At 34.2% G+C, this 22,514-nt stretch overlaps 1 protein-coding gene and 1 long non-coding RNA gene across 2 annotated transcripts; one reads left to right on the forward strand and one right to left on the reverse strand.

Moving 5' to 3' along the window:
- The first annotated feature begins 8,707 nt into the window (after positions 1 to 8,707).
- Positions 8,708 to 9,660, forward strand: LOC133789938 (uncharacterized). Its single transcript, XR_009873798.1, has 2 exons — positions 8,708 to 8,972; positions 9,204 to 9,660. It is a non-coding gene; the product is annotated as an uncharacterized LOC133789938 (long non-coding RNA).
- Positions 9,661 to 11,369: 1,709 nt separating this feature from the next.
- Positions 11,370 to 15,691, reverse strand: LOC133788669 (pheophytinase, chloroplastic). Its single transcript, XM_062226218.1, has 8 exons — positions 15,181 to 15,691; positions 14,383 to 14,475; positions 12,933 to 13,144; positions 12,639 to 12,783; positions 12,472 to 12,544; positions 12,010 to 12,156; positions 11,794 to 11,919; positions 11,370 to 11,656 (listed from the first exon to the last, which is right to left on the reverse strand). Exons 1-8 carry the CDS (start codon positions 15,474 to 15,476, stop codon positions 11,555 to 11,557), a joined length of 1,194 nt encoding a protein of 397 aa, XP_062082202.1. The 5' UTR covers positions 15,477 to 15,691; the 3' UTR covers positions 11,370 to 11,554.
- Positions 15,692 to 22,514: the final 6,823 nt, after the last annotated feature.

A 22,514-nucleotide genomic window follows, 5' to 3' on the forward strand; every position in this document is an offset into this window, starting at 1 on the left:
TGAAGAGAATTGGGTTATATTTGGTGTAATATTATTGAAACCTTCACATGCATTTTGTGTGGTTCCTAGAAATACTAAGTAACATGTAAAAGTAGGATTCTCATATGAGTAATGATATGTGCACCCAAAATATGCACTCAAACATTACATATAGTGATGTGGCACTGCTTTTTTTAAAAAGTTGGTCTCAGTTTCAATAAATGTGATTGCATAGGCTAAACTGCCACATCATTGTGTGTAATATTTAGGTACATATTTTGGGTGCACATATCATTACTGTTCTCATATTTATGCAACTGTAGAGGTAGAAAATAGGAAATTCTATAACTTATTTTCTAGCTTTAAGTATATAGTGATCTTTGAGGATATTTTTGACAAGGGCTAGTTGCACAAATGTCACAAAATGTTGTTAAGTATTTCATTTTGGGCTTACTTGATAAGCCAATCCAGTCTATTCCTTCAAACTAAGAATATAAGAGATGGATAGCAGATGATCCCTTGATGATTATTTTGTTCTTTCATATTTTTAATTTTAATTACAGAATTTTTTTCTAACGGAAAGTCACAATATGCATTCACAAAACTATTGGTGTACAAATCTAATCAAGATTGAACAAAGGTTTTTTAAGTTTTCTAATAATTGGCTGAGAAATGGTGCTTTCGAAATTGTTCAGAGATATTATTACATGTAAGGATATTCTAGGCTGAATTTCACATCAGATTGTCTAGTATTCCTTAGGAAATGTTTTTGGAAGAAGGAATTGTTTCATTATAAGTACATTTTTTCTATGAGCTTATCATGTAAGTAATTGAACTCCAATCTGTTTTTAATCTTGTAAATATTTGCTAGAAGTTGTTTTTTTTTGGGTGAAGAAGGCAGTCAATCAATAAAGCTAGAATTTAGTGATGATAAAGCTTGTAGGGTTACAAGTAGAGACTACTTATCAGCATTGGTTTTGTGGTTTTGTTGAGTAGTTACTAACTTTGCATGTTTATCAAATTACTCGAATAGAGATTTCTACATTTTATTTCGTCTTTAAACTAAGATTATTTTGTTGTCATTTCCTTTCATGTTTCTTTTATTCCAAAACTAAAATGTCAAATCTTGTATGTTGGTTTTCCTACCAAATAATATTTCTCCTCAAAATCAATTATTAATGTGCCAGACATATATATTTTCAGTTATTATATCATTATTATTATTCTCCCTTTAATTTGGGGTTTAGTATTAATAAGACTTTACAATGTACTAGCACACCATGCATTTATACACACATATATATATATACATATATATATATAACTCATTCAAGCTGCCGAATGAGTTCTTTATTTGATTGATGGTGCAACTATAGGTAAAGTCTTAGCAGAGCTTACTCGATAATTTTTTTACATCCATATATTTATTTACATGCATATCTTTATATAGATCATGTGCTACTTCATCTATTTGGTGAATGCTTATCTAGTTGATATTGTTGCTGATTTTGTCACCTTGAAGGCACTAAAATCTGTTTTTGTTCTTTAATTGATAGAAAATCACAAGAACAAGGAAAAGAATTTCCATCAAAACATCAACAGCATCTGTGGCGATTGCTGCAACAGTTTAATTGATTTTGTTCTCAAATTTTACAAATAAAATTGAATTTCTTGTCCACTTATCCTTGGATTATAGAGGAAATATAACTAGTGATCACCCCTGTTTTATTAGTAAATGATAGTAATCCGTAATGAGTGGTAAGTGGTTAACATCCATTCTTTATTATTATTCTTTTGCTTGAAATTTGCATGTTTACTTGTACACATTTAGGAACCAAGATAATTTTTTAAGGTAGAGGCAGCTCAATTTTTCGATTCTTTATCGTATTGAAGATTAGTAAAGATGTAACCTGTCAAATTACCTAATAAGGCTTAGGGCCTTGATTAGGAGGTTAGGACAACAAATTATGGGAAATTATTTGAATATATGTGATTTAAATTATGAGATATGTGTTTATGTGATATATATGTGTATCATTATATAATTACGTGAGTTATATTATAATATGACTAGATATGCATGTGTTAGGTGTATTAAATATGTATGTGGGCCTGTTTCTTATTAGAATCATAATTTTCGTAATTTGGTCCATTATAAGTATATTTTGACTATATGTGATATATGTGTGAGACCACATTATTATGTGGATATACTTGGGTTACCCGACACGAGGCGATCCTAGAGAGTAAGTTAGCGGGAGAGTCACAACGGAACCAAATACCCAACTCGGGGTGAGTCAAAGGGTATTTTGGGTATTTAGTACATTACCGAGAATTATCGGGCAATGATAAATTGTTTAGTAACTATTTGAGGATATTGGAGGTAACGGGAATTGTGAGACATTAATTATGATTAATGAGAAAATGTGACAAAAGACAAATTAGCCCTTGGGGGCATAAGAAGGCAAGGCTTAGGCAAAAGGGCATTTGGATCTTTTTGTGCCAAAATGGTGACTTAGTCACTAGTACCTTCAGCCTTAGAACCCAGTAGTCTCTCTCTCCCATACGTTTTCTCTCCTCTCTCTCTCTCTCTCTCTCTCTCTTGAGCTTGGTTTGGTTTTGAGGGAAGAACTAGTGGAATTCAAAGCTTGGAAATGGAGGCTTAGGTCTAGAGTTTGGTTGGCTGCAGCTAGGAGGTCTTGAATCACAGATGAGGTAAGCTACAAATCCCTGTCTTAATTGAATTTTGTATTGGTATTTTTAGTGTTCTTGAGCTTGTAGCTTAAGGTAGTGAATTGGAGATTTGTTGGGGGGGGGGGGGGGGTGTTTATTGAACTTAAGGATGTGTTTTGTTGCTGGTATTATGTTGATGTAGAATTTTTGTTTTGAGAATTTTTTGGGATGATTTTGGTACGATTTTGTTGGGGAAGAAACCTGGAAAATCTGGGTTTGTAGGGTTGCGTCGGACCCGCGTGAACCTAGGGCCTGGCGTTTCCTGTTTTGCGCGCCGCGACCCTTAAGGGCTAGTCGCGACACATGTGCCTGGGAAGGTAAGGGCTGGGGAGCCTCTGACTTGAGGCGCGTCGCGACCCATAAGGGTGCGTCGCGACCCATAAGGGTGCGTCGCGACGTGCATAGGCATAAATGGCCAAAATAGGATTTTAGTGACGAGAACTCAAATGTAACGCCCTGAATAACCAAGACCGCTACACTGTGTACTTATAAAGGTGTAGGACTTGCTAATCAAGTCATTTAGTGAAAAACGTGATACAGAAACCACTAAAGAACTAGGGTTAAAAGGTTTTGGTCTCAAAATGGTACATTTCATATAACTAAACATTATTACACATGGGATCCCAAAAAGGAACAGCGTTCAAAAGCCAGTTTACAAAATTTCCAGAGTTCAAACAACCATTAGCTACTCTAAGGGCACAACAGATGTTTCTGGTTCTCCTATTCCTGTCTCCCTCTCAACCGTGGCAGCTCAACAGCTGATCATGTACATTCTACTCTCAGAGCTCTCCAAATCAGGGCTGATCAAGCTTGCCCTTGCCTTTACCTGCACCACAAAACACCCGTGAGCCAAGGCCTAGCAATAAAACATATTGTATTATATAACAAGCAACAATAACATTTGAATAGCCCCTTAAGCATGTTTATACACTTAACATACCACAATAATCACAAAGCATGAAGATTCAACAAAAGATTCAGCTAATCAACACCCAGCTATACAGCATAACAATTCACCAATCAATAATAGCAATCAAATCACACGGTAATCAAGGTCGACACCTTAGGTCACATCCTCTGTTTATCCCACTCACTCCGTCCCGCTAAAACTAAGCTCAGTGCATAATAAGCTGTCCTCAGCTACCAGTGGCCAAGTTGCACCCTGTGCAAGAGTGTAAACTTCAACACTCTTAGGCTGTTGGTATACTATTTACATGGCATAATACCATTCTTCACAAAGCATACAAAATAGGGAACCCTTAGTCCCATTATAAATCCACAACCGGGTGCAGTTTTCTTACCTTTAGTTTCCAAGTGTACGGACTACGAGCGATGCCTCTTGAGACGATCCGATCCCTGAGCCCTAGCTTAGTACCTAGTCATAACCAAGATAAGGGATACCATCAATAATCATAAAAGGGCTTCTAGATAAAGTTCTAGTCTCTGGAACATTGAATTCCACCAAACACGGTAATAGATTCAATCCTGAGCACCCTAGGTAAAATTCCCACGCTTAAAATCCCAAAACCCCAAAATCCCTTAAGGGTCGCAGCTCAAGCCTCCCATGTCACGGCATAGCCCCCAAACAGAGCCCATCTAGGCTCAGAACCAGACACGGGCCGCGGCCCGCCCTCCTTCCTTAACACATTTCAGCTTCAGAGGGCCACGGCTCACCAAGAGAAACCACCATTTTTTACTCTCAAACCTCACTCAAAACCATCCCATCCACAGCTCAACTATCCCAAAACTTTTCACATGATTCCAGCAACACAACCCAGCTGAAACTTAGCCTAGAAACTTACCAAAATCCCACTTCAATCTCTGAAACTTACCTACTCACGAACACTAAAACCAGCCATAAAAACTCATAATTCAAACACTAAATCACGAATTAGAGCTTACCTTCTTTGATGAACCAACTCCCTTAATGATTTCTGAGCTAAAACCCAAGCTTTCTAGCTTCAATTCAGCCCTTAAATTTCAAAACCATAAACACTTTAAAACCCAACCAAAACACAGAATTAATCACCATGAACAAAGATTATATCTTACCTCAGTTCTTGATTGAACTCCTTAGCTAAACACTGGACTAATCCTTCAAGACTCCAGCCCAAACCACTGAATTCTCAGCTGAATTCCTTAAGTTTTCTATGGTTTTTCCTTGAGAGAGAAAGGGAGAAAAGGGGAGGGTCGGTTCCTTGTGTTCTACTATGTTCTGAGATTTTACTTAGTCTATCCTTAGGTAATAAAGTTAATCCCAAGGCTCGGGGTGCCGAAAACGTCCCCGATGGCAAAATGGTAAAATTTCCCAGTATTCCCGCCTAAGCTTCCTAACCTCAAATATATCTCAAATTATTTATTTTCATAACTCGCTAATCTAAATAACCTTCCACTACTTAAAATACCCCTTGACTTGCCCAAAGTCAAGTATTAATCCCCGTTGTGACTTTCCCACTAACTAGCTCCCTAGAATCGCCTCAAGTCGCATGTTGCAGATTTACCCACATAATAATATGGTTCTCATAATTAAAGCATATAATCACATTTATATTCATATAACCATACTAGCACACTTATCATATAATCATGCATTAAGTCAATAAATTCACGCATAAACCAATTATGCCCTCCCGACACACTAATCAAGGCCCTTAAGCCTTATCAGTGATTTTGGGTTGTTACATCAAACCTAAGGGTTTGGGACAGATTTTACTACCCGTGTAAGTAGAATTCGAGGTCCTAGAGGCTAGGACTCTATCTGAAAGCCTTTATTTACTTGATATTTATGAATATCATTTATTGTGGTTATGACTAGGATTCTACTAGGGCTCAAGAAAGGATCGTGCATGAGGGTCATTCTTGTTATACGTTACACTCAGACGTGAGGTAAGAAAATTGCACCCAATACATGATATATGTGAGTAGGGCTTGGCCCGGTTGTTAAATATAATTATAAATAGGGCTCGGGCCCCTAAGAATGAACATGAATAATATTATTCCTGTGATCATTGATTAAGCATGCTTGAATTCTATGTATCCAGATAATTGTTACATGATATACGCTTTTTGCATTATCTGTGTGAATAGGGCTCGGACCCATTAAGGAGCATGGTTTTTACTGTGTATGTGTAGCGCCCTACTTCCTTAGAGCCGTTACTAAGTGAGTTTAAAATCGTGCTATCAACTCGCTAATCGAGGTTTTAAGTCAAATCGTGTAACTAAGCCAAAAATAAAAGAAACACATTAGAAATAGAAGTTTTCATAGTAGATCGTAAAAGTTTACACTTGGGATCCCAAAACATACTTTAGAAAATATTTACAACACAAAACTGTTATGAGCCAAATAAACGACAAAGTCCAAGTTCATTTACAAGCTTCTCCCAAAAATCCCCTAGCTGTGGCAGCCAGGCTGGCCAAACATGTACATGCCGCCTCACGCCTGCTGTACCCATGGTTGGTTGATCTTCTCCTTACCCTTACCTGCATCACAGAGCATCTGTGAGCTGAAGCCCAACAAGAAAACCCATAACAGATAACATATGCAATACACAAGTTAAGCATATAAACAGGCCACTAATGGCTAAACACATACGGCCTAGCCATCCCAGGCGTTTACCAAGCCCTGGGTTCGCGGACCACGCCGTGAGGATATCCCAAGTATCCTTTTACGGACTCGCCCTGGCAACTCGCACCCCTCGTGCTCATCGCTGCTCTTGGCCCTTTGCCGTTCTCGGCCTTACACATGACATGCCTGACGCCGTTCCCGGCCCCACGCCGTTCTCGGTCTACACTGTTCCCGGCTCTTGCCGTTCACTCATATAGTATCATACACGATATAATAGCAAGTACGAAATTCAAGCATAAACAGGTAAAGAGCTACGCTCTGCAATTCTAGCACATATAGGGCTCAGCCCTGCATATCATTTCCATTCAACATGTTGGGCTCAGCCCTGCACACAAGCTCTATGGAAGCAGGGGTTTTCTTACCTGAGTTCCGAGCTTCCTGAGCACCGATGCCCCGAGCACAGTCCGCTAACGTGAGTCTCGCCGAAAACCTAGTCACAACACATAACAATATCCGTCCATCAAATTCTAACCCAAAAAATAACTCCGAGCCACAATCCCTAACCTCCGGGACCTTGAATTCTATCAATCCGGATGATAAAATCCATCCCGAGCTTTACCCCTTGAGTTCCCAAGCCTAAAATACCATTAAAACCCAATTTGACACTAAGGGTCGCGACCCCACCCACTAGAGTCGTGGCTAGCCTCAAAACAGAGGCTAGCTCTCCACTGACCCCCACACGGGCCACGGCGCGCATGAATCTCTCGGCCCCCCATGGCCGCGAGCGCACGCGGGCCGCGGTGCTCGACACCGAACCCAGATTTTCTCATCAGTTTTCTATCCTTTCTTCAAGCAAATTTCCACCAAAACCAAGCTAATAATCCTAGATAATAATACCATCATTCCAGCTCAATATCAACACTAAAACCCAACAGAAATCTGCTCCAAAAATACAATTAAAACACCCAAAATAGTCTATATTCTACCCACATGCAAAGCTTGAAAACACAGCTGAAACTTGAACATAACTTCCATGAAAAGCTTACCTCTTGCTGAATTTAAACCCCTGATGTTGAACCTTAATCCTCATGCTTCAAGTCCCTAAAGTATCCCAGCTGAAATCCTCCTAACTTCCTAGCCAATTTCCTTTGAATTCCCTTCAAGTTTAGCCTTAGAGAGTGAAAGGGAGAGAGACAAGAACTATTCTTTAGTTCAAGGAAAATTATGAGTCGGTTCCCTAAGTTTCTAAACAATTCCTCTATTTTTTTTTATTCAGCTTAAATCTATATGGTTACCTCAAGGCTCGGGGTACCATAACGTCCCCGAGAGAAAAATGGTAAATTCCCCAAATATTCCCGCCTGGACATGCTATCCTCAAATATATCTCCAAATATTTACTTTTATGTCCCAATAACCCCATAACTTATCTACTACCCAGATTACCCCTCGACTCACCCCGAGTCCGAATCTCAACCCCGTTGTGACTCTCTGGCTAACCGCTCCCCAGGACTGTCTCGGGTCGTGCTGAACAGACATATCACACATATACAACATACATCTCATTTATCACATTTATGCCCCTAATATCCAGACGGGGCCCATATGCACATTTAACTCAATCAAACATGCATCATAATCATATATACACATAAATTCACATATAAGCATATTAAATCACTTATTGCCCTCCAGGCACACTAATCAAGGCCCTAAGCCTGATTAGCGAATTCGGGTCGTTACAGTATGTATTTAATTGGCTGAGATATATGATTAATATGTATGCATACTTGTATTATATGAAGTATAATTATCTGTATCTGGTTATTTGCCTATCTGGTTGTTTGAATATTTGTTTAAGGCATTGACTTATTAGTCAAGGGCGACAATAGCGCGTTGTGCACTGGTCAAGAGGCTTAGGTCTAATCAGGGATGTACTATTATGTTGGGCGACCCTATGGTCGTTTGGAAAGAACAAAGCGCTTGGCTAGCTCTATGGCTAGTTACATAGAGCTAAGGGCAAAGGGCCCCGGGTGACTCTATGGTCACTTAGCTAGGGTATAGAGCTCCGAGATGACTCTATGGTCATCTATTTAGGGCAGCAGGCCCCAAAATGATCTTATAATCATTTAATTGTAATTGTATGCATGCATGAGTTTACTCAACACCAAGGTCATGAATGACCTTTGACCTCAAAAGTTTTGTACGTGGATTTATATACACCATACACATATCACTATTGCATAGTAAAACTTTACTCAATTAAACCCTTTATACCAAATGCAGAGATGAAGATATTCTCTACAAATCTAGGGAACCAGACATGAATAAAAAAACACAACAGAGCAGTCACAAAATTCAGAAAAAGATGAGCAAGAAAAGAAGACACCAGATGTATCAAGGTTCTCCCAAAATCTGGGCTACATGCTCATTGAGCTCGCCTCAAAGACATCTCCTTCTGCACTATAAAGATTCAGATCTAGTTACATCTCAGGCTTGATTCCAATGCCACAATCCGCAGGTAATCAAACTTCTAATCTCATATCTCTGTGATTTCTGCTATTGTTCCTCATCTTTCCCTAACATTCACTCTTTTTCTTTCTTTTACACGCACAATCTGAACAAGAAGCTTTTCCCACCCAAGATTACAAAATCTCTCTCCTTTCTCACTCTCTCTCTAACTCTCGAAAAATAATATGTAAATCTCCTAAACTAAACTCTTACATTCTTTATATACTCTATACAAGTAGATTAAAATAGAAGTAGTAATATGAGTTTGTTGTGCTAAGTTGTCATGAGTATGTTGAGATGAGATGTGTCTATGGTTTTAACTAAATGTAACTGATTGTTGTTATTCTTGAATGTGCAACTCATGAGGGGATTTTTATACACATACATATTTAAGCATATACCCAACTAACTTATGTAGGAAAGAAGGAGAAAGAGAGAAATCTGACCTTTGCATGGATTAGGAGAAGCTGCAGCTTTCATGGCTTTGTTAATACATAGAGATAAAGAGAAAGAGACAAATCACACAAATATAGAAGAAAATAGCCCCCTTGCCCAGCAGTGTCCCAACCAACAAAGATGTTTCTTTTAAAACAACCAACGAAGATCTTCTCTTCTTTGGTGCCAAGCAGCGGAGAAAAGATGAGAGGAAAGATGTTGGCGCCAAATTACTATCACAGAGAAATGTGGGAACGAAAAGGAGGATAAACAAAAGAGAGAGAGATTATTAAAATATGATTTGATGCATCTACAGTGTTCAATAAATGTAGAGTTGTTATAGTAACTTTCTATAAACCATATGAAGGATGAAGGAGATGCTAGAGCACTCTTTTAACACAAATTCTTTATATTTTGTAGATTTAAACAATTTACAGCTACTGCTGTGAGTGCTCTAAGTTAAGATAACCAACAACGATGTGTATTAATAATACAATAGCACACATATTCACAAAAGAAATTGATAAATAATGAGAATAGTAAACTGAAGGGATGAAAATTTGTGGCAAGGAATGATGATGATGATAAAAGGTGATTTTTTTTAACAAAGCACAACTTAAACTTACAAAAAACAACTAATTCAATCACACAATGTAAAAATTATAAATAATGGTCTTACATTTGTCTTTGCAAACACCAACCACCAATGATCAAAGCAATCACTAATCATACAAAAACCGACTTCAAATGAATCACTCCATATCAGGTAAGATTTTTCAATCCCCCACTATAAAATTTTCCATAAATTATTTGATATTATGTAATAGTATAATGTCTTTTTTTTAAGTACAATCATAGACTATATCAGAGCAAAATTTCATGAAAAATTTACACTTAGTACCACTTTTTTTTATCTTAATTACAATAATAGGGTGACTTATTTTATTTACAAGTACACCTTTGTTTTATATCTTTTTGAACTAATTTCCACTTTTTTTTCTATCACGGTACATTTTTCGGTTTATTTTAACATTTCTTTTTTCTCTCTTTCCTTTAATTTTAATTTTTTTTTTCAGCCACAATGATAATCAATTCGGCTCAAGAGTAGAGCCATTGCGACCTACTCTTCAAAATGGTCATTTTGATTCGTGTGAAGCATATATTTTTTCACTGTCTTCAGAGAAGATATGAGAATAAAAAACAACAATTTAGTTTCTTTTTTATATTTTGTTAACAAAAAATAACTCAATTTTAAACATAAACAAAATTTAATATAGTAAAATTTTGTATTTTTATTTGACATTTAAAGATACCATATGATATTTTCTTAACAACTTAAAAGATATTTTAGAAACATTTTAAATAACTTTTTTAAAATAGATTCTTTAGGATATTGTTTGATAATTTTTAAATAGAACTATTTTTGGGAACTCACTAGGTTTGTTGGTTGTTTAAATTTGTGGCATACAAAAAAATTTAGTCATTTATCAAAAAGTAAACAATTGGTATATTAAATGATTTTAAAAGTAATGAAAATGTAGATTTTAAAAGTAACTATGTAGTTTTTAATAAATTATTCATGGTAACTTGAAATTGTTGGAGTAACTTTTCATACTATATGATAACTAATTAGTTTCTAAAATAGACTTGAAGGTAAAGTAAATATATCTTAAATCATAAGACATGCAAATTACATAAGTGACTAAAAAAGTCTATTAAAATATTTCATTTAAAAGTTACCATGTAGTATACTAAATTAATTTTTAATAATAAACTATATGGTAACTTATTATACTATATGACAACTCATTAGTTAAGCTTGAAGGCTACCAAAATGTATCTTAAATAATAAGATACTATAATATAACCTAAAAATAGCTAATTGGTGTATTAAGATGTCTACAAATAAGTTTTGGAAGTAACCAAAATGTATCGAAATAATATGATCTAAAAATAAAATTTTTAATAAAAAAAAGTGACCAATTTGTATCTTATCAATATTATAAGCAACTAAAAAGTAACTTTTTACAACCTAGAAAAATTTCCTAATTTTTTTCAAAATTTGGTATGCTATGATGACGTGCCACCGATATTTGTGTAAATAATTTGGTTGAATGTATTTTTATAAATACTTAAGATTCTATGTATATAATTGTAAATTTCCCACATTTCATTCCTATAAAGAGAAAATGTATGATAAAGTTTACAAGGTGTTGCATCTAATATTATGGCTAGACATTTAGAGTTATAGAGCCCTAAACCAAGGGTGTTTAAGATCCACACTAACACAACCTATATTTAGGGCTTAAAATGATTTTTGAAGAAGCGAACAAGCTATGATGAGGCTGTTTTTGATGCAAGATTTGCGGTTGAAGACGTAGCATGGCGTGCCACAAATGACTTCACAAGAGGGTTTACAAGGTTAGGTGCTTCATCCTGTATGCACACCAGCAACACAAGATGAGTCACAAGTTAGGGATGAGTCACAAGTACTCAGTTTAAAACTAATTCCAATTCCTTCAATGCATATCGATGGATTACAAACAAACTAAGAATGAGCGAGAAAGAAATACCTGAGGACAATGGCCAACATTTGGAAGGACAACAAAGTCTTCCACAGAATCAAAATTCTTATACGCTCTTCCAAGTTCAATAGGTTCCCATGGATCTTTATCTCCCCATCCTATTAAAACAGGACACTGCAAACAGAGAAAATAACATTAAATATAACAAAGATTGCTAGAAAATAAGAATCGGCACAGTTTATTTTTATGATACTAAGTACCAACCTTCACTCGAGGCAATAATTCCTCTGGAAGAGGGCCGCCTGAATAGCAAATAAACTCGAGAAACACATCTCGAGCGCCAGGCTCGAGTCCCGGGAGAAGGATGCTTTGAACTAATTCATCTGTCACTTGGGAAGTATCATGGTAGCACTGAAAATGCAGTTGATTAGAAGCAGAGCAAGCAAGATTAACAATGCTGACTGCTAGTTAGGATATGATACTCAGTTTGGTCAACTATTTTTTCTTTTTTTGGCCAATTCCTAATGTGGCAAGACTTGTTAAAACTGTCCTAAAATCAAACGGACATCTCTCGAGAACATAGAAAAAATATCCTAATCAATAATCGGTGATGATGAATTTAACTTTGAGCATGATTTGTGCAAGAACAAGACCAAGCTCAATGGTTTGTTCTATGTTATATGTTCCATGTTTGTTCTTCATTTGAAATTTAGGCTTCAAACACACCTGGCTGAGGATATTCCTCACTGCTTCTGGAGTGGCAACGGTTTTGAAGAAGTACTGACCGATGGCTGTATTTCTGCAGAAACATATCAACTGCAAAGATTAAGTTTTGATGATTCAACACATATTTATAGAGGAAGAAAATACAAAATTACAAGCTCCTTATGCACCTCAACAAATTCTGAAATGATCTTATAAAAGGTCTTGCAAACCATGGCTGCTTTTTAATATGAAGCATTCTAAGAGATATATTTAAAAGCATTATTCCCTTACAGATACTCGGTTCCATAATTTCAGCCTGAAGACCAACAACTCCTAAAATAATTCCAAAAGATTTTAATTAAGAAAAGCATAAATTGCATGATCCAATAGATGAGGTGATCTATAAAAGAAAAACATAAACTGAACTCAGTACAATCTTTCTTTTTCAAAACCAGTGCAATATTTATTAGACAGGTAATCACCTCCAATAGAGTTGCAAATAAAGAATGCTTCATTCTTAACCACTTCTTTACAGAACTCGTTTAGTTGGGTTGCCCAAGTCTCGAACGTGTAGAACGAGGTGTCCCCAAATTGACGAGGATTTGGTTTTTCTGAATATCCATAACCAATTAGATCAATTGAGTATACCCTATGCGATTTTGCAAGAACTGAAATGTTTTTCCTCCAGTGATCACTATAAAGAATAGCAAAGTGTATCATGAGTACCTATCCTTGATAGATGTAAGAGATCTTGAAAGAAAACTAACAAAGCTTATTAATGTCTAGATAGAATGAGACATACACTTAAATATTTTCATATTAAACATGCACACAACAGTTCTGCAGATACAAGTTTTGCCCAAATAATGAACCAATTTAATATGGAGCTACATTATTTTCAATCATAAATTTTTACATGTTTTAATTTCTCAAAAAAATTATATTAAGAAAGTGGTAACTAGACATGACATTGTTTCGATGATTATATTTTTGAAAAAGTAATAGTAGAGAGAACCTAGTATATTTTGGTTCATTGTGTATGTTATATATAGATAAAGATTGTAACGGCCTTTTCTATATGAATGTCAAAATATGTCTATATTGTTTCATCTACAGGGTTTGTTGTTCAGTCTTTGAATTGTATATTGCATATGTTATCTCTGTTAGTACTAGTTAGTCTCCAGTTACATCTACTGTGTGCTGCAGATTAATAAGTACACGTCAGCTATTGTTGTTTTAATTGGAAATGTGTTAAATCTTATTAGCTGCTTGTTTAGTTGATTAGTTAGTGGTTAGGGTTGCTATAAATAGATTAATCTGTTTCTAACAACCTAACCCCTTTTCAGTTAGTTTGTCATTGTGAGAAAACAGAATCTTATTTTTCTCTCTTCGTTTCTTCTTTCTTTCTTCAGTTTTTGTAGGTTCACCATTGTTGGAGGTGAAGCTTGTTGCAGAGCTGTGGGAGGTTCTGATCTGATTCGAAGGGAGTTCGAATCTGGCTAGTAGAGGGATTCAACTAGCTTGCTCAAGGGGATCTTGAGTGTTTGAATCGAGGGATTCGGTTCACAAGTTCCAAGGGATTTGGAAATTGTTCTTGAGTGGTTATTCAAGTTTTTAGGGTAATATGTAACTTTTGTATTGTAAAGATGTTGATTTCATTTCTGAACTGGTTATTGTAATTAACATTGGATTTATTAGTGAATGTTACATCTTACCCGATCCAAGCACTAGTCGGCTGGAATTTGTTCCCAGTGCAGATGAAGCTTGTAAAATTCTATGTGTGATTTTACTTTGCTTTAAATTGTTTGTTTTGTTCTAGTAGATCAATTTTTGATTCAAGAAGTTAGGTATAACACTTTCAGATGAGCAATTTAATTCACAAAATACCTAGAAAGCAATTTATTTGTCTGCTAAGTGAAACAAAATGTGGACCTGTTAGCTCCAAAACCATGAATCAATACTAATGCAGGGCCACTGGTTCCTGCATGCTGATACCGGATTGAATAACCCCTCCACTTCCACATACTGCAAAAATAATCGAGACACATATAAATGAGGTTACAAATCATGAAAGCAAACAAAAGATATCATTATTTAACATATAAATAAAAATTAACAAATTTGAAATAATATGCCATTTATTCATAAAAACACCAAATTTTGAGAGGTGATAATAATTCTATGTTAACCAATTTCTTTTAAAGGAATCTTAATGAGCTTAACATATATCCATTCATTTATTTTTTCACGCTGAGATTTTTAGCCCCTATTCACTATAACAAACCTTTTTGGTTTTCTATTTTTCGTTTTTCTAAAAGAATCTATAAAAGTCCATGAAAATTTGTGATAATAAGAAAATAAAATAATACATATAACGAGATTGTGTATGATAAATAAACAATTCTAAGTTACTCAAATGTACCATATTGTCTTATTCTAGTTGGATTAACTTATAGAGTAAATTAATACATACAAGTTAGATTAGCTAGAGTTGATGTGATATGTTGATTAATTTTTCCACTATTCCAACATGTTCTCAACGTTTATATAACAAAAACACATAAAGAAAAGTTGTACAATACAATCTACACCTATCATACTCTATCCAAATATGAAATCAAAGTACGTGTGCTAAAAAATAAAAATATTTAGGATAAAAGAAATTTAGTCACTCTAGCTTTCTCTCCCAAAAATTAATTTAAAAGCAAATACAAAACTATAATGAATTACCTTGAATGAACTTGTAGCTGGGAACTACCATTGTTGGAGGAAATAGAGACACCATCGTCGAGTACGAGGCTTTTTTCGTCAATTGGGTCATTGAAACGAGAAAATACAGCAAACCTGCTATTTGAGTTTATACCATAAAGTTTGTTTGGTTTACGACCAAGTACTACTTGACTGAAATTCAGTGATGGTGGAGTACTAATATTATTCTTCTGTATGCCTCTTTGCGATGAAGGGCAGAGAAAAAGATACTTATTATTCAGCTTTGAAAATGGCATTACTGTGCTTGTGCTTGCCATGGCTTTGAAGAGAGAGAGAAAGAGAGAGAGAGAATAAGAGTCAAATGAATTTTGAATAGAGGGCTCTCATGGCAATTTGAAGCGAAGCTAAGATATGCTCTGTATTAATGGTGGTTTTGGTTCTAACCAAAGGAGAAAAGGAGGAGCTGCATTAGTTTATGTGATTGGGATTTTTCCACGAAGGCCAACGTGCAATTTGGAGTGTCAGTACAACCGCACTTTGTGCGCAGTTATTTAGACAATATTATATAAATATATATATATGGGAGAATTCTTCTCTAGGGTTTCACTTTAAGTCCTAACGGTGGAGCTCTCAGTGTTTCTCGACTCGTGAACAGTTTTCGGCGCGATTTTTTTTATGACTGTGTATATTGTAGCTATTTAGAGCATCCTGCAAATTTTCATAAAATTCTGAATAGTTTACAATACCAAAAATTAGGTTCAAACATGTTGTTTTCCATGCGCATAAAAAAAATTAGTCACACGTGCAACAACATGTTTGAACTTAGTTTTCGGTACTGTAAACTATTCGGAATTTTATGAAAATTTGCAGGATGCTCTAAATAGCTACAATATACACGATTATAAAAAAAAATCGCGCCGAAAACTATTCACGGATTGAGAACACTGAGAGCTCCACTGGTAGGGATTAAAGTGAAGCCCTTATAAGAGAATTCCCCATATATATTTATATTTTTCAAAAATTTTTTTTAACAAAGTAAATTATGGCCTAAATATTAAAATGTTGTATTTTTAGACCTAATCTTTTTTTTCGACCATAAATATGCTCAATATTTTTAAAATATTATACTTTTATATCCAATTTTTTTAGGTAAATATACTAAATATTTTTAAATTGGTATACTTTTATAGCTTATTATTTTGATAAATAATATCACTGTGAAAGAAAAATATAAGATTTTAATTATATTTTAAATTTCAAGTTATTTTCACATTCTTATTCTTTTTCAAAATAATAAAACAAATTATTTAAGATTTTAAAATTAATCAAAATAATTCAAACTTATATTTTTCCTTCATTTTTTTAAAACTTATATTTTAAATTGATGGAATTTTTTTTGAATTATTTTAAATCATTTTTTTTATTAATTTTAATAAAACATTTATTAATTTTTAATTTAAAATAGTTATTTTAAGGAATAATAAGAAAGAAAAAATAATTTAAAATTAAAAACATATATTTTTCCTTAATTTTTGTGTTATTTTTCAAAATAATAAAAAAAATAGGTATAAAAGTGAAACATTTCAAAAACATTGAGTAAATTTAAAGTAAGAAAAAGTTTGGGTATAAAAGTACAACATTTTGAAGATAATGAGTATATTTACCGCAAAAAAAAATATTGGATAAAAAAGTACAATATGTTGAAAATATTGAGTATTTTAGTCGCAATTTACTCTTTTAATATAACTAAAGGAAAAAAATTATTAATACAATAAATATAATAACTGAAAAATAATTTGAATATACAAAAATATCTAAGTTATATTATATAATTGTATTTAAATAAAACTAAATAAACGTGCATTGCTGGTTGCTTATACCTAATATATATATACATTTTTTGTTTTATTATGTCATATATATATACATTCTTGTTAAATATATATATATTTATATATAGCCTAAAAGTATAACATCACAATGGCGATGTGGGACTATAGAGATTTTTTAAATGATTAATTAATTCTTTTGTTAAATAAAAAATAGAAAAAATCACAAATTATGAGAAAATAGATAAATCATATATAAATGATTCTAGAAAGCCATCTCGCCTCATATTTAAATATAAATAATATGTTAAATATTAATATTACTAAAAAAATATTTAGCAAGATTGAGTTAAATCAATTGCCTATATAACAAAAAAAAAAAAACTAATATTTAGACATTAGAAATCAAAATGAATGAAAGATACTTTATATATGTTAGGTAAATATGTATTGCCTCAATAGAAATAGGTAAGAATATTATAACTCTAGGAAATATATTACAAATACATATAGATTGATTAAATAAGGTTACAACTCTATAACTGAAAGTACAAATAAACAAAAAGAAGAAGAAGAAGAGAAGAATAATAGAATAGTGAAAAATTCAACTCTTAGCAAAAGATTACAAGTAAAGTAAAGGTGTTTGAAACAAAAGAGAAGATTACAACTCTAAACAAAAGTTACAAGTAAATAGAACAAGAGAAAAAGAAGAAAAGCAATTGAATAAAATGCAAGAACAGAAACACAAGTAAACTCTCACTTACACAACCTAAGTGAAGAGGGTTGGGGATCACCAACTTGAACAATGTTTAAAACCATTGTCCAAAAGTTTATTTCCCCTAACTCAAGCACTAAGGGATCTCTTTCAGATTAAAGGAAATGTTTTATGGAATTATCAAGCCTCAATGTGTTTCTAACCAAGTGCTCTAATGGATAGAAATGTTGTGTCTTTCAAGCGAGTTATAGGCTCCAATTTATAGAGTTTAGAGACACCTTTTGAATTTCAAATTCCACCAACCCCCATCACTGTTACCAATGTTTAATTAGATTAATATGGAATTAAACATGAGATTTTGGAGTTATTTGGGTTTTTTGAGCCGTTCAACAAAGATTGAAAAACTGAAAAATTGGTCAGATTTACACCTGTGGCCACGCCCAGGGACATCAGTGGCCACGACCACTTCTCTCTGTCCCACAAGCTGCGGCCACCAACATTCTGTGGCCGCAGCCACTGACCAATTTCAGCACTTGAAAATGTGTTGTTTTTCCAAATGGTTCCAAACCCTCCCAAATGATTTTGTAACCCCCAAAACACATTATTGGGGTTAAAATCATATCTCTAACAACCATTTCACATATGGCTTTATGAAATTCATCTCAATATTGTGTAACACCAAATTTACACAATAAAGGGTAATATTTGGAAGTTACAAATTTGTAACACCAAATATGTTACATATTTGGCTATATCACATATATCAAAATATTGTAACTCTCTATCATATGTTACAATATGTGACACTCTTTGTCACATTTATTTAATCTAAAACATTATATTATAATATAATATTACATTAAAATAATATAACATTCCCCCACTAGATTAAATAGTTATCTATTGTAACACTTATTTAATCAATCATTATATTTTAAAATATAACATATCCCCCACTTGATTAAATAAAAACTCTCTCTTTAAATAGTTATCTATTGTAACACTTATTTAATCAATCATTATATTTTAAAATATAACATATCCCCCACTTGATTAAATAAAAACTCTCTCTTATAAGAGTCATTCCATTAATGCATAAAGTAAAGTGTTTTTCAACTTGAACTTTACTATAGTGTAATTATCACAAAATTTGTCAAAAATTTGGTTGCACTAGGCATTGAACCATCTTTTCATGATAACAAATCGGTGATAACACACACACACCTTTGCGATGTTCACTCGAGACCTCTATGTCTCGCTTTGCACCGTTAATGCCCATGTGCACTTTCCATTCATGGACGTTCTTGAGAATACTCCCAATTCTCATGAGAGGCGGCACCACCTCTAGGTTCATATAGGTAGAATTCTTATAGTATTTTGTTACCAAAAATACTTGTCTTCACAAGACTGAATTCTATTAAAAAACCTTTCGGTTTTAACCCTCAACTTTGGTAACACACAAGTACTCAATATCTTAGATGAGACTTATTTTGAGTACAACAAATATTCACTTTGTTGACTTGTTGTTATCTATTGAACCTAACACTAGTTGAATAGCTAGTGTTAAGATAGGTTACCATCAATCGTGAATCTCTTTAGGGAGTTTAAGTCCCATCCCTTGAGATGATGCAGCCACTAAATCCCTCGTTAGTTGCTTAGTGAAAGGATCTGCCAGATTTTCATTTGTTCTCACATAGGATATTGAGATGACTCCTCTTTGAATCAATTCTCTTACATATCCATGTCTTAGACTAATATGTCTAGACTTCCCATTATACACTCCGTTGTATGCTCTAGCCAATGTCGCTTGGCTATCACAATGTATCGATATAGTAGATACATTCTCTTTGATTAGGGGAATCTCTATCAACAGATCCCTTAACCATTCGGCCTCTTTGCCGGTAGCAGCTAGAGCTATAAACTCTGCTTCCATAGTGGAATGAGATATGCAGGTTTGTTTCTTGGAACCCCAAGAAATTGCACCTCCACCAAGTGTAAATACCCAACAAATTGTGGACAAGTTGTCCCCAAGATTGGATATCCAACTTGCATCTATATATCCTTCTAAAATTGAAAGAAATTTGGAGTAGTGAAGGCTTAGTCCTTTGGTTTTCTTGAGATAACCTAGGACTCTTCCAATTTCCTTCCAGTGATCCATACTTGGATTACTTGTAAACCTACTAAGTTTACTTACCGCAAATGCTATATCACGTCTAGTACATTGGGCACCATACATTAGACTCCCTATAGCACTAGCGTACTCCAATTGAGACACCACTCTTCCTTCATTCTTCTCTAGTTTTACACTATGATCGAATGGAGTATTGGCATCTTTAACCTTGAGATGGTTAAATTTGTTCAATACTTTCTCAACATAGTGGGCTTGCCCTAATGCAAAACCCCCCACTATGTTTCTTTACTTTGATACCAAGTATGGTGTCAACTTCTCCAAGATCATTCATCTTGAAGGTTGATGATAGAAACCTCTTCGTTTCTTCTATGCCTTTCATTCTATTACTTAGAATAAGCATGTCATCCCCATATAAGCAAACAATGATCACATATCGCTTACAAGTTTTGGAATACAAACACTTGTCTCCATTGTTATGTCTAAACCCATTAAACATGATGGCTTGATCAAATTTCTCATGCCATTGCTTAGGAGCTTGTTTCAATCCATATAAGGATTTTACAAGTCTACATACTTTATGTTCATATTTTGGTAGGACAAACCCTTCAGGTTGTTCCATATAGACCTCCTCATTAAGGTCACCATTAAGGAATGCTGTTTTGACATCCATTTGATGAACATTCAAGTTGTGTATAAAATCTAAAGTGAACAAAATTCTTATAGAAGTTGTTCTTGCAACAGGCACATAGGTAACGAAATAATCGATACCCTCTTTTTGCCTAAACCCTTTAGCTACTAATCTAGCTTTAAAGGTTTGGATAGTGCCGTCAGTGTGGTATTTTCTCCTAAATACCCACTTACACCCAATTGGCTTAGACCCCGGTGGGAGGTCTACTGATTCCCAAGTGTTATTGGAAAGAATGGAATCAATCTCATCATTCATGGCTTCTTTCCAAAATGCACTATCTCTCGATTGCATAGCTTCTCTATAAGTCTTAGGATCATCCTCAACGAGAAGTACAATAGGAATTTTCCTAATGACTTCTTCTCTATTTCCTTCTACCATGTAGAATGAAATTAATTGAGAATATATCTTATCCACTACTAGACTTTTATGATTTTTAAGCCTTTGACTTCTTCTAGGTTCAAAGGGTTGTTTTACATCCTTTTGAGAATTCTCCTCTTGAGAATCAACTTTGGATGTAGAAGCTTGAGAATTGTTCTCATATAACAAATTCTCCTTTAGAGATATTGAAGCTTGAGAATTGTTGTCACATAACATATTCTAAAAGAATTCAACTTCTCTAGATTCGATCAGAATATTAGACTCTAAGTCTAATAGCCTATAAGCTTTACTATTGTTGGCATAACCAACAAAAGCACACTTTATGGCTCTTGAACCTAACTTTGTTCTATTAGGTTCGTTTTTCTTGCAATATGCAAGACACCCCCACACTTTGAAGTACCCCATGTTGGGTTTTCCTCCTTTCCATAACTCATATGGAGATATCTCATTTTCCTTCATTAGTATCAGATTTAGAATGTGACAAGTGGTTAATAATGCTTCACCTCATAAGTTTAAATTCAACTTAGAAAACACCAACATAGAATTTATCATCTATAGATAAGTCCTATTTTTTCTTTCGGCAACACCATTGTGTTGTGGTGTATAAGGTGCAGCGCACTCATGAATTATACCATTTTCTTTACAAAATGTATTGAATTCATTATAGAAGTACTCTCCTCCTCTATCACTTCTTAGCATCTTAATCTTTTTATTTAGTTGATTTTCAACTTCTAATTTATACAATTTAAAAGCATCAAAATTTTCATCTTTATGCTTTAAAAGAAACACATAGGTATATCTACTAAAATCATCTATAAAAGTAAGAAAATACATTTTACCACCTCTAGTTAAAACACCATTTAATTCACAAAGATCACTATGGATTAAATCTAGTAAATTAGATGATCTTTCTACACTAGGAAATAGTTTCTTAATCATTTTTTCCTTAAAAAATGTTTCACATTTACCATAGTTTTTAATATTGCATGCAATCATACCACAATTTACTACTCTTTTCATGGTTGAAAAACCTATATGCGATAGTCTAAGATGCCACAAAAATAGAGAATCATACTCAACAATATAGGCAAAATTATCATTTTTATTGATAACATTGAAAGTTACATCATTGGTGCACAATTTAACCATACCCTTGCAAGAGTACCCCTTTCCCAAAAATACATTTGATTTGGTAAGTATAAGTTTATCTTTAATACCGGGCTTGCCAAGAAAATCACCACTTACCAAGTTTCTACCCATTTCGGGAACATAATGCACATTCACTAATGTAACTTTCTTGCCAGAGGTGAAAAAGACTTCAATGGTACCTTTGCCAAGTACCTTGGATTTTCCCTCATTGCGCATTTGAATCTCATGGTTGCCCTTTGACTCTTCAAAGGTCTTGAACAATGATTTGTCATAGGTGACATGGACGGTGGCACATGTATCATACCACCACCCTTTCACCTTGCCTTGGACCGCATACACCTCACTAAGGGTAGCAACTATGTTTTCCTCTTGAGTTGCATTCACCTTAGGTCCTTGTTGGTCTTTTCTATGCCTACACTCTCTAGCATAGTGACCCTTTTTCCCACACACAAAGCAAGGACCTTT

This window comes from Humulus lupulus, chromosome 7 (genome assembly GCF_963169125.1).
Source record: "Humulus lupulus chromosome 7, drHumLupu1.1, whole genome shotgun sequence".
Taxonomy (NCBI): Eukaryota; Viridiplantae; Streptophyta; class Magnoliopsida; order Rosales; family Cannabaceae; genus Humulus; species Humulus lupulus.

Bases quoted from the DNA above. Each gene is read 5' to 3' on its own strand.
- LOC133788669 (XM_062226218.1), bottom strand. From the start codon at position 15,476: ATGGCAAGCACAAGCACAGTAATGCCATTTTCAAAGCTGAATAATAAG. The intron at 12,545-12,638 runs GTGCATAAGGAG...ATGTTTCTGCAG, and splicing joins TCATTTCAGAATTTGTTGAG to AAATACAGCCATCGGTCAGT. The intron at 11,657-11,793 runs GTATTTCTTTCT...GTGTGCATACAG, and splicing joins ATGTTGGCCATTGTCCTCAG to GATGAAGCACCTAACCTTGT.